Genomic DNA, 12,025 nt, shown 5'->3' with positions numbered 1-12,025 from the left:
TTATTTGATACATTTGGGTAAAAATAATTTCTTATTAGAATAATATTTTGTAAGTATAATCTTCAAATGAACATTATTAAATTGAATGGTTCAGGTTTTAAAATTTCTACATTGAAATTTATATTTTCACGTGAGAGAATAAGTTTATCTCCAAAGGGGGAATGTAAGTATTATCTTTTTTTTTTTTAAATATAAGAGGTATCCCACCACATATTTGATTGTATTTAGCTAGGATGGAAATTAGTTATATTTTGATATCTTTTTGGAGCAATTTCACTCGTTGAGGAAAGGCAAAGATGAGAGCATTGAATTTCCCTTACTATTCACTCTAAAAAGTAATTACCTTTGTGCAACTCCACTTGTTGGGGAATAGCAAAAGCGATTACTATTTACAAATATGTATGTATGTGTGTGTGTGTGTGTGTATATATATATTATGCTTTGTTGGCCTTATCCTCCACGTGTCGACATTAACGCCTTACATTTCCGATAAGGTTTTCAACAACTTTCGTCACGCCACATGTCATTATCCATTAATAATATTCAATCATATTTTTTAAGAGATTCTCGACCATTCCCGTAGTGCCACATGTCCTTATCCAATCTTTTGGTTTCGTCGTATTTCTCCAAAAAACTCCTTCAAACCATCACATCTTCTCACACCAAGCCTCATCCATTCTCTCTACTCATCTCAATTCATAGATTTTTAGAAAGAAAGTTCTTTCAACAATGTCTATCTTGAGGAGGTTACAAGAAAGTTGAGAACAAGAAAACGAGCAAGAAGATGAAGAAAGAAGAAGAAGACGTGCTTAATAGTGAAAGCGTGAAGAAGCATCAACCTGTCAAGTGGTGAAAGCGATAACATCAATCGATCAACACAACAGAGAAGCAAGTGGTTCAAGAACCGGTCCGGTGTTGAACCTCAACCGACGTAGGGGAAACCGAGGTGATAATCTATTGGAAGATTACTCTATCCCAAATAGTTTGTACCTAGAAGATTTATTTTTGAAAAAGATTTAGGATGCGACCACATTTGTTCAACAAAATCATGGTTTCTATTTGTACTATGATAATTACTTTGTTCAAAAGAAAGATGTTGAGAATGTTTTAGGTCTTGCTCACTAGATAACTTGTCTTGCTCCATATTCAATGCATGTTGGTAAGCCAATTCATCAACTAATTTTGAATAATCATTATTATAAAAAAAAAAAAAAACTCCCTCTTGCAGCTCTTTTCTTAGCAAACTTCTTATTAATAGGCATTGGGGCTTCTTGGGTTTGTGCGACCAATTCAATTAGGGTCTGCAACGACAACTCTTCAATAATTGATTTGTGTAGGGGAGTCTCGTTCAACGCAACTTGTGGACCACTAGGTAGAATTTTGTACTTTAGAGTATGTTTCACACGCTAATTGCATTTTAACATTTATTAAGAATAAAATGTTATTACCTAATTGGCTAGATTATCGTCACTTCGATAAATTCCTTCTGCTTTTGTGACGTCTTTTTGCCAAGCTTTTAAATCTTAATGTAGATGTTTTTACCTATGCGACAAAGATTTCTTGGTTCGGGATATGCCTTGAATGTGCTCAGTGAATTGTGCATGAATTTTTTTTCCATGTGTGTTGCACCCTCATCTCATTTTTTGTGACTAGGTCATGAGTAACAAGCACCCAAGCCTCCAGCAAAGTGACGTCTTCCCAATTCGACCAATTTTTCTTCCCACTCATTTTTTTTCTATAACAAAAGGATTTGAAAAATGGAAAATAAATATAATAGATTGTAGTGAAATAAATATTGAGTTATGGTGTGGGAATTGAAGAAGATTGTTGAGTAATTATAGAATTAAAAAAATTCTACATTAATCTTGTCGTTGACTTCCATATTCTTTGGAAATCAGACACACCAGGTTATGCCACGTGGCACATGTGACATCCAGTCCTGAATTTTATTCCCAGAAGCAATGCAATTACCATAATGCCCCTTACATGCAACATGGATTTTCTACATGCACTTGTCATTTATTTTCAGTCCTCGTCTTTTATCTTGCCATATTTAAATAATTCTCTTCAATATGAACACTGGGTTATCAGCCTTGTTTCAAAATGTAGACTTTACCTCTGCTTATGTTTCAAACTCAACTTGGGTCTATAAAATTTGTTGAGCTTAACCATCTACGCAGAACTATACCCTCTTTTTTTTTTTCTACCTATGCCTCTCACTCTTGACTCACTACCTTTCCTTCAATCTCCCTCTAGTTTCCCATCGCCGAAACCACGCCATAATTGCTCTTGCCAACTCCGATGAGACAACAACCACCAAATCTCTCTCTCTCTCTCTCTCTTTCTTTCTCTCTCTCTCTCTCTCTCTCTCATGATCAAACCTAGCTCAATGTACTAAACCAGACATCTTCTTCGCTGTTAGTCTTCTAACAAGATATAACAATGAACCTACACTCAGACACTGGACCGGTGTTAAAGACATCTTCAATTACCTCAAAGGTACGACAAATTTTGGTTTGTTATATCCTATGAATCCTCGAGATGAGCCGCTGCCCCCCTTGATTCTCGAGATGATTATGTTGACACAAGTTACTTGTCTAACCTGCACAAGGTGCGTTCTTAAACAAGTTACGTCTTTACCATTTGAGACAACACAATATCTTGTTGAGCATATTTGAAGCACCTGCAGACTTTCTTTTATCATTGACGTCCCTAAAATGGTTTATGAAGATAACGCAGCATGTTTCGTACAAATCAAGAAGGGTTTATGAAGATATCTTGTTGAATGAAGCAAATATGTTCCCATGACAACCTGTCCGACCTGTTCACCAAGTCACTCCCTAAATCTACTTTTCATAAGTTTGTTTGAGGAATTGGTATGGGTAAACTTTCTAAATAGTAACACTGTTAGTTCTTTTTGGAATTATTTCAAACTCAAGGAAGTATCCGAAGTATACTCACTTGAACTTAATATACTTTTTTCCTACAATTAGGAGCATTTTTCCTTTTGGGTTTTTGCTAACTGACTAGGTTTTAACGAGGCATACATTCAAATTGATCATACCCTTATGTACGTCCTGTAGACATTTAAATTGACTTTGAATTAACTCACATTTTTTCTTAGACTATGGATTTTTGTCACATATTGGGTTTTACAATAGTCGGATTTTGTGAGACTTATTTTCATATGCAAGTTTCCTTGTTTGAGACTAGTGTGTTCTTAAATAAGTGCCTACGAGACGACTTCAACTTTGTTGTATTTGATGTAACATTTACTTGAGTATTTACACATTTAAAGGTGAGTGTTTTGAATATTATTTCATATGTGATCATGTAAATCTTAGTTGAATTGGGTTTAATATGTGATCACATATTATTTAATATGTGAGTTGTGAATATTTTCCAAAAATGTGGATAAACGTGCATTTGTAATAGGCAACCATGGGCCTGTAATTTGTTGGGTGTAAACAGAAAGTGGCTTTAGAGAAACGGGCTTTTCTCTTTCTAATTTCCGACTCCTTCTACACAATTCCTGCAACAAAATTGTCAACAATTGGTTTCGCATTTTCGCTTGCCATAAATTCTCTAAACAATACAACACCAACGACTGACAGATACAGCTTTGCTAAGAGATGGCCATGGCGATGGTCCGAGCTGCTGGGCTTCAGACCGCCCTGCGCGGCGGCTCTCGATCAGCTGCTCCTCTAAAGCGCTCCTTCTCCTCCTCTGCTGGACACAACGATGCTCGTAATTTCTTATCTTTCTCTCTCCGACGCGCGCGCACACGCACACGAATATATGCGATTATTTAATTTTTCTTACTGATGGAATTATTATTTCTTAGTTTGATTACGAATTTTTTATCCGAGAAATTCCAATTAACATTTGAGTGAGGAACCTCTCCGTATACTCTTTGTATACTCTTTGTGAGGATCATTTTTGGAGCTGCGGGTGTATGTTAGGGTTTTTACCTTAGTTCCTATATTTTTGTTATTATTTTCTTCCCCTTTGTTCAATAGTTTGATAGGTTTGTGTATATTGTTGTAAAAGCAATGACCAAATATAAGATGAATTTAATTCCGGAATTCGGCGGAGTCTGAAGCCTTTCCGGTTAGCTTGAATAATGTAGAATGCTATGGTGACACCTTAAGCATTGATATCCATCTGGGTTTGGAGTATAAAATTCGTTCTCGATACGATTGGCATCGCGGATTATTTTAGTGGTTTTACATTGCATTGATCTGTTTTTCTACTTCACTTACTCAGGTGAGGCGGACAAGTGGGAGAAGATAACTTACTTAGGCATTGCTGCCTGCACTATTTTAACTTTTGTTAACCTGTCAAAGCCGCATCCTCACTATGAACCGCCTCCTGTGAGCTTTCTTAAGCGTTGCGATTTTTTCGCTTTGCATTCCTTGATATTATGTCTTTACCTTCTGCAGTTGATAGTGATCCACGTTTTCTGTTCTTTATGTTTGCAGCCATACCCATACTTGCATATCCGCAATAAGGAATTCCCATGGGGTATGATATATGATTCTGAACATCATTATAGACTGATTTTATGATAATCTTTTGTTGACCTAATGTGCATTTCACTGTTTTCTTTTTACTAGAAACAATGATTAGATTTGAACTGTGGTCTCATGTGATTAAGTCTGATTTGATGTTTTTAGTATATTTCTCCCCAAAGATGGATTCTATGTTGGAAATCAAATAATTTGGTTTGTTTTTTTTTAAAGGAGGGGGAGGGTGTCAGGTAGTCGACAACCGGCACTCCGTTCTTATGTCGAATCATTAGACTTGGACCACTTGGATCTAACAGAAGACATAACACAAAGCCAAGCCCAGTGGCGTTCTGGGATTTCATATAGCCGACCTCACTTAGTGGGATAAGGCTTTGTTGTTGTTGGTGGTGTCTTTTAAATATATCTTTCATTTGATTGCTACATCTGGCATCACATTCGAAAACATTATATTCACCTTAGCCATTATTTTTCATCTTGGTTTTCGTTAGTACCAGTATGTCTAGTGAAGAACAGGTCGTTCGGGTAGTAGTAGGAGCATGTTTGAATTGTTTTCACGACCTTAGATGTCTTTCGATAATTTGGAAAAAAAAAAAGGAATAAGGGAGGCCAATATCTACTAAGTATGTGAAATGTTGTTCCCAAGTTGATACCAATTCTAGGACTGGATTTTAGAATAGCTGAAATTGAATCATTGTTAAAGCTGGTACATTCTTGTTCGTAGACAGAAATGCGTGCTTATTGGTAAAAAAAGGTACGCTATTTTGTTTTTCCAAATTAACTTTCATTAAAAAAGAACACAAACTTCAATTGCTTTTGTGCTCTGAACAGCTTTCTAATTTGCCAACTTTTCCTCGGTGCATTTGGAGATAATGAGATGTTGAGGCATTATTGTTTTCTGTTTCTACTTGTTCACAAAGTTTCGTCTGTTTATTCTCTTTCTCTTCAAGAAGTTTTGCTCGAATATCTGAGCATTTTCTTTGGTGTTCAGGTCCGGATGGCCTTTTCGAAAGAAAGCACGACCACTAGGCTGGCATTTGTGACATTTCAAGAAGGGACCATTTGGAATGACTCTCGTTCATGTTCATGTCAGACGGATGCATTAGTCATCTTTGGGTTTATTTGGATGTGAATACGTGCGTGTATTTTTCTTTATGAAATCGGGATCAAGACTTTGTGGTTAGTTGTTCAGTTTTTAGTTATGTTTGTCTGTAACCATTGACGCACATAAATAAGATGATGAGATGTTGGTTTGTTTCTCTTTCCAGCTTCCTGATCTTCAATCTATATGTCTATTTTTTCCCGAATATGGTGATATTTTCGGTCCCTCAATATGTTCGACACAGCTTTTTCTGAGAAATTTATCGACTGAAACATTAAAGTGAGAATTTCAGGATGCAAGTGAAAACTCAGAATCACATGAGGTTTGTGGTGAACAAGTGCCCGATAACAGATGGATAGCTGGTTATATATAATACGCCGTTTAGCAGTAACACTCGAAGTTTTGTGTTCTGCCGAAGCAATAATCTCAAGTCCTTTCCCTAGAGAAATTCTGAAGTCCATCTACCGGACCACCTCATTCTTACGGATCTAGACACAAAACTTTCGTCTGCCCCATGAGAGATTTTCCGTCGGACACTATGAGCGTGTGTTTTGTGAGAGAGGGGTGGAACCAAAGTTTGAAAAATGGTGGGCTTGACAAATCGAGGGCACCATTCCCTGGGCCACTTGGGTCCCACCCTCCTCTCACACCACCAATTCAGGTGTTGTACCCAAGAACCTCTCCTTTCCCTAACTTAGCATTCCTTTGGCAAAAGATAGATGAGAAAAGAAGAGATTCTTGTTTTCCGACGCAGGGCACCAAACACCATGCGCAGGTTGGACCAAAATACAAGGGGTAAGGTTTTGCGTGTCCGAAGATGGTCATATGGTCTGGATGTCCGCACCTAAAAAATTTCTCTAGAAGAGTGAGAGGAAATACAGCATCAAGGAGTGGATCATATGAATTATGCAATTGCAGAAAACTTGAATCTTACAACTTGTCAAAATATTACCCACAAGATTGATAATATACTTAGAACTATAATCACAAGGAGGTAGAGTGGTAGAGTGATCAATGAACGTTACAGTTATGCACAATCAGTAATCACCTCACAAAAAAAAATATATGAAATCAAAATGACATAAATGGTTGCGCAACGAATGGTGAACTTATTAAAATGTTTTACTCAGCGGCCGTTTCATCATTGTTATTAGTTTCAGTTTTGCTTTCCGGCAAAGTATCCAGGTCTATACGAGCCTCTTTCTCTTCTTCGGGGATTGAAGAATTTGTCGAATCCAGTGTCACATTCTGGCTCTCATTAGTATTGTCATTCAAGTTTGAAGAATCTTCGTTCTCTTTCTGGGCATTACCAGATCCTTCTCCGACAGCACCTTCATTCTCCTTTTGGCCTGCATCTGCATTGACATTGTCGTTGGTGTTGCTTTGAATAACATTCTCATTCTCATTCTGTCCAGCCTCAACATTAGTATTGGTGTTTGAAGATTCTTCTTTGTCTTGGGATACTGAAGAATTCGACGAGTCAACTGATTCTTCCTTTTGGCCTGCATCTGTATCGGCATTTTCATTTGTGTTGTTCAGAACAGCGCCGCCATTTTCATTCTGGCTAGCATCAGAGTTGTTATCTGTGTTTGAGGGTGCATCTTTCTCTTGTTGGAATGAAGAATCAACTTGTTGCTTTTGGCCAGCATCTTCAGTCTCGTTTGTTTTTTGAGAGAGTATATTTTCCTGTTTTCCTTCTACCTCCATGTCACTGCTGAGATTTTGAGTCTGCACAATGCTCATGGTTGAAGGTACAGAAGTTTTATCAGTTTCCGTAGGTGTACTGGAGTCGACAGTCTGACTATCCGACACAACAGATTCTGCATTACTAGAAGTATCTAGTGTTACTCCATTTGTTGCATCTCCATTCTGAGTTATAGTGGAAGCTGTTGTGCTAGAGTCTTGTTGCTCGCTGTTGGTAGCTACATCAGATCTCTTGGTTTGCTCTAATACAACATTTTGCTGTGTAGAGTCATCTTTCTTAGGGCCCACTTGCTGCTGATCTGTAGAATTTTGTGGTGTAGAGTCATTCATCTTTGTGTCCCCTTGCTGCTGATTGGTTGAACTATTCAGTGTAGAGTCATCTGTCTTGGTGTCTACTTGCTGCTGATCGGTTGAATAACGCATGGAACCATTGTCTGATTCCAAGTGATTACTCTCACCACCACCCGCTTCAGTTTCCTTGGCCTTTTCATTATCATTCAGTTCAATCTTTTCAGTCTCTTCCACATTTGAGACCGACTTGTTTTGATCAACATCAACCACTTCAGTGCTATTTGTATTATTTTCTTTGTCTCCAAACTGCTTTTCTTCTTTAGAATTTTCTGAACCGCCTTGTTCATTATCTTGTGTTGCATTCTGAATTTCATGGGACATAGCACTGGAGGCATCATCAGCCCTGTAAGGCTCTTCTCTTGCCCCCTCATCAGTTTCACCTCCATCTCGAACTCGATCATCAGTTAAAAGCAGCTTCTCAATCTTATCACCTTCCTTCTCTTCGGCCTCCTTTTCTTTATCATCTGTATCATTGCGTTGATCCCCCTCTTTATTATCCACCCCTTGAGTCTCCTCCGATGTTCCTTTCTCATCACTTCTGTCCTCTTTGGTCTCTTCATTCTCCTTCTGTTCAATTTCTTTCTCTTTGGTCTCGTCATTCTCCTTCTGTTCATTTTCTTGCTCCTTGTTCTCTGCATTCTCCTTCTGTTCAATTTCTGTTTCTTGGGTCTCTCCGTTCTCCTTCTCTTCATTTACTTTCTCTGTAGTCTCTACATTCTCCTTCCATTCACTTTCTGTCTCTTTGGTCTCTCCGTTCTCCTTCTCTTCACTTTCTTTCTCTACGGTCTGTACATTCTCCTTCTCTTCACTTTCTTTCTCTTTGGTCCCTTCAGTCTCCTTCTCATTGCTTTCCTCACTCTCCTTGGCTTTATTGTCTTCATCCTTTCCGTTTCCAGTTTCATCCTCTTTGCTCTCTTCATTTTCATTCACATTCTCCTCACTAGTAATCTCCTTGCTCGTTTCACTTGCTTTCTCTCCTTGTATAGAATCTTCGGGATCATGTGTTCTCTCTTCAATTTTATTTTCACCATTTTCATTTACCTCATCATCTCCAGTGCCTCTTCCTACGCTATCAATCTCTTCAGGCTTGTTTCGCTCTTCTCCATTCCTGTTATCTTCTTCTTCCTCCTCCTTCCGCGCTGCATTGCTATCAACAATTTCATCCACAACAGGCTTTAGGTCCTTTCTTCCTAACTTCAAGATTTGGTTGCTGCCATCCTTTATGCTTTCCTTGAACTCCGCTTTCTTGCCATGAGACTGCTTGACTTGGTAAGCCAGCCAGACGCAGACACCCAGCAAAAGAAATAGCTGCAGAGCATGCTTGACCTTGAACCCTTTAGATCTGGAGTTCCTGCGAGGAGATAGCTTGAACATACCGAATCTCTATCAGGCTACAACCAGTATGTTTTCTTTACAAAACCTGCGTAAAATTCAACTTTTCAAATACGGGCAAACAAAAATTGAAATCTTCCCAGTGTCACCAATCATAAGATGAAAACAGGTAGTTTGATAAAATGGAAATTTGGTACAAGAAAACATTCACTTAAACTCATCTACTTATCAACTTATGACAGCAAAAATGTGTTTGCACAGCAGTAACTGTGTGAATGATGAATCAAACTCTACGGATCGAACCGAAACCAGCAACCTTGACTTCAACTAGACAAGAACCCAGTAATGTCAAGTCCCTATTGATTTTGAGATGAAAAGCTATCAACATTGTTAATTTCGAGAGAAATCCCACTTGGGTTTGATCATCATCTAACCAAATCAACAATCTTTTTCCCGTTCCACAGCCAAGACATTGACAAAATTACAATCAGATCTCATCACGTTTCGAGTTTCTAAATCAGAAGACCAAATCTCAGAATGCCAATCGATCGAGAGAGAGAGAGAGAGAGAGAGAGAGAGATACCAGAGGGAGTTGGAAGCGGTTGGATTCTGGCAAGGATGAACGGTTAAAAACTTGTCTTCTTTCTGGAGTGGCGGGTAAATTACCCAAAATGCTGAATTGCAGGGAGTAGCAGTAGGTATTCTCTCCTGTAGAAATGCACGCAGTTGGAACTCCAACAAAATGCAAGATCGCAAGAGCTCCTCCCGGAAAAAAGCTTTTTCTGCTCACTCCTCTGCCCTCCAATGCTGCTTCTTAGATTCGGATCTGGAATACCTATTTGCTTTTCCCAAAACGACGCCGTCCCCATTAGCACTTAGCACATACTGGGTTCTCAACTCGCCACGTGTCCCTCTCCAGATCGAATATGTCGGTGACCTTTAAGGCAATCCCTTTTCCCTTTGCGCCTTCATCACAACCCCACCAAAACGACGCAAGCGACGACCGCCCAAAAAAAAAAAAAATGGCATCGAAGCTACTTGCTTCCGCTCTCCGCCGCCAAACCCTAACCACAAAACCCGCCTCCGACTTCGTCCGCACCCTCTCCACCGCCGCCGCCGTCGCCGAAACCTACGATGACCCGGATGGAGTTTCAATGAAAGGGGTCAAAATTTCTGGCCGGCCTCTGTACCTGGACATGCAGGCCACGTCGCCGGTGGACCCCAGGGTCGTCGACGCCATGCTTCCTTACTACCTCACCCGGTACGGAAACCCCCACTCCCGGACCCACATGTACGGCTGGGAGTCGGACTCCGCCGTCGAGACCGCCCGCGCCCAGGTCGCCGACTTAATCGGCGCCTCCCCCAAAGAAATCGTCTTTACCTCCGGCGCCACCGAGTGCAACAACATCTCGGTCAAGGGCGTCATGCACTTCTACAAGGACAAGAAGCGCCACGTCATCACCACCCAGACGGAGCACAAGTGCGTTCTGGATTCCTGCCGCCATCTCCAGCAGGAGGGATACGATGTGACCTACCTTCCGGTGAAGTCCGACGGGCTTATCGACCTCGACGAGCTCCGCTCCTCGATTCGGCCCGATACAGGCCTCGTATCGGTCATGGCGGTGAACAACGAGATTGGGGTTATTCAGCCGATGGAGGAAATTGGGGAAATTTGCAAGGAGTTCAAAATTCCATTCCATACGGACGCGGCTCAGGCGCTTGGGAAGATCCCAATTGATGTGGACAAATGGAATGTGAGCTTGATGTCCCTTTCGGGGCACAAGGTTTACGGGCCCAAGGGGGTCGGAGCTTTATACATGAGGAGGAGGCCAAGAATTCGGGTGGAGCCCCAAATGAATGGAGGTGGACAGGAGAGAGGGATTCGGAGCGGAACTGTTCCGACTCCATTGGTGGTAGGGTTTGGTGCGGCCTGCGAAATTGCGAAGAAGGAAATGGAGTATGATGAGAAGAGGGTAAGAGCGTTGCAGGATCGAATGTTGAAGGGAATCAGGGAGAAGCTTGATATGGTTGTGGTGAATGGTAGCGAGGAGAGACGTTACCCTGGGAATTTGAATCTTTCGTTTGCTTATGTGGAAGGGGAGAGCTTGTTGATGGGGTTGAAGGAAGTGGCGGTGTCGAGTGGGAGTGCCTGTACCAGTGCGAGTTTGGAGCCCTCATACGTGTTGAGGGCTTTGGGGGTGGATGAGGACATGGCTCATACTTCTATTCGGTTTGGGATTGGGCGGTTCACAACGGAGGAGGAGATTGACCGGGCGGTTCAGCTGACGGTGCAGCAGGTGAAGAAGTTGAGGGAGTTGAGCCCGCTTTATGAGATGGTGAAAGAAGGGATTGATATCAAGAGTATTCAGTGGTCACAGCATTAAGGAATTTGGTAGAGGAACTGGGTGAAGCAGCGAGTATACATATGCACGAGTGAGCTGCAGCTGATAGAGTAGATGGAGAACTCGAGGTTCATTTTGCTATCCTTGTTGTAAATGCCTTTGACAACTCTCCATAATTACTTCATAACTAAGTTTTGCAAACACATAGTTGTTTTCGATATGTGCCCCGTGCTGTTATGTTTCCTTGGCATTTGATATGGGCAAAGATAGGCGAGGATGATACATTTGTTGGTCTGATATATTGTTTTCTTTGCTTGGGTTTTGTATGGGTTGAATAACTATTTTTCACTACAGAAATGTTTCAATATGACATATGAAGATTGTGGTGAATGTTTGAATAATGGTTTGTTACTTGGTAGTTTGGTTCTTTTTCATACATAATATGCATATATTCATGATTATGGAGAAGACACAAGATTGCGCACTTGAGACACTGATCATAGGAAATTGTTGCATTTTAGTCGCTTCTTGTGCTCTTTAGTTTGGCATTTCGTTGCAGACTCGATAGTCATAAATACTTATTTAAGTCTTGCTATCACATAGTAGGGTTTACGGACAAGGAACACTTGCAAATGTCAATGAAAGAGTATCTCATGGTGTATTGCCTG

The 12,025-nt window shown here is 40.5% G+C and overlaps 3 protein-coding genes across 4 annotated transcripts; 2 read left to right on the top strand and 1 right to left on the bottom strand.

Moving 5' to 3' along the window:
• Window positions 1–3,444: 3,444 nt before the first annotated feature.
• On the top strand, window positions 3,445–5,793 carry LOC114821657 (cytochrome c oxidase subunit 6a, mitochondrial-like). 2 transcript variants are annotated; one of them, XM_029094649.2, is made up of 4 exons: window positions 3,445–3,747; window positions 4,267–4,373; window positions 4,482–4,524; window positions 5,518–5,793. In XM_029094649.2, exons 1-4 carry the CDS (start codon window positions 3,633–3,635, stop codon window positions 5,553–5,555), a joined length of 303 nt encoding a protein of 100 aa, XP_028950482.1. In that variant the 5' UTR covers window positions 3,445–3,632; the 3' UTR covers window positions 5,556–5,793. The 2 variants fall into 2 exon arrangements, with proteins under 2 accessions (XP_028950482.1, XP_028950481.1); XM_029094648.2 differs by having other exon boundaries at window positions 3,455–3,747; window positions 4,743–5,793.
• Window positions 5,794–6,519: 726 nt separating this feature from the next.
• LOC103405432 (uncharacterized) lies at window positions 6,520–10,287 on the bottom strand. The gene is made up of 2 exons (XM_029094063.2): window positions 9,599–10,287; window positions 6,520–9,103 (listed from the first exon to the last, which is right to left on the bottom strand). Exon 2 carries the CDS (start codon window positions 9,055–9,057, stop codon window positions 6,751–6,753), a length of 2,307 nt encoding a protein of 768 aa, XP_028949896.2. The 5' UTR covers window positions 9,058–9,103; window positions 9,599–10,287; the 3' UTR covers window positions 6,520–6,750.
• On the top strand, window positions 9,942–11,758 carry LOC114821535 (cysteine desulfurase, mitochondrial). Its single transcript, XM_029094064.2, has one exon. It carries the CDS (start codon window positions 9,942–9,944, stop codon window positions 11,397–11,399), a length of 1,458 nt encoding a protein of 485 aa, XP_028949897.2. The 3' UTR covers window positions 11,400–11,758.
• The last annotated feature ends 267 nt before the right edge of the window (window positions 11,759–12,025 follow it).

The sequence above is a fragment of the Malus domestica genome, chromosome 15 (assembly GCF_042453785.1).
Source record: "Malus domestica chromosome 15, GDT2T_hap1".
NCBI classification, from domain to species: domain Eukaryota; kingdom Viridiplantae; phylum Streptophyta; class Magnoliopsida; order Rosales; family Rosaceae; genus Malus; species Malus domestica.
The sequence above is the reverse complement of the archived record's forward strand: the minus strand, read 5'-3'. Positions and strand labels throughout refer to the sequence as shown.

Bases quoted from the DNA above. Each gene is read 5' to 3' on its own strand.
- LOC114821535 (XM_029094064.2), top strand. From the start codon at position 9,942: ATGTCGGTGACCTTTAAGGCAATCCCTTTTCCCTTTGCGCCTTCATCA.
- LOC103405432 (XM_029094063.2), bottom strand. From the start codon at position 9,057: ATGTTCAAGCTATCTCCTCGCAGGAACTCCAGATCTAAAGGGTTCAAG.
- LOC114821657 (XM_029094648.2), top strand. From the start codon at position 3,633: ATGGCCATGGCGATGGTCCGAGCTGCTGGGCTTCAGACCGCCCTGCGC. The intron at 4,374-4,481 runs GTGAGCTTTCTT...TTATGTTTGCAG, and splicing joins CTCACTATGAACCGCCTCCT to CCATACCCATACTTGCATAT. The intron at 4,525-4,742 runs GTATGATATATG...TTTTTTTTAAAG, and splicing joins CAATAAGGAATTCCCATGGG to GAGGGGGAGGGTGTCAGGTA.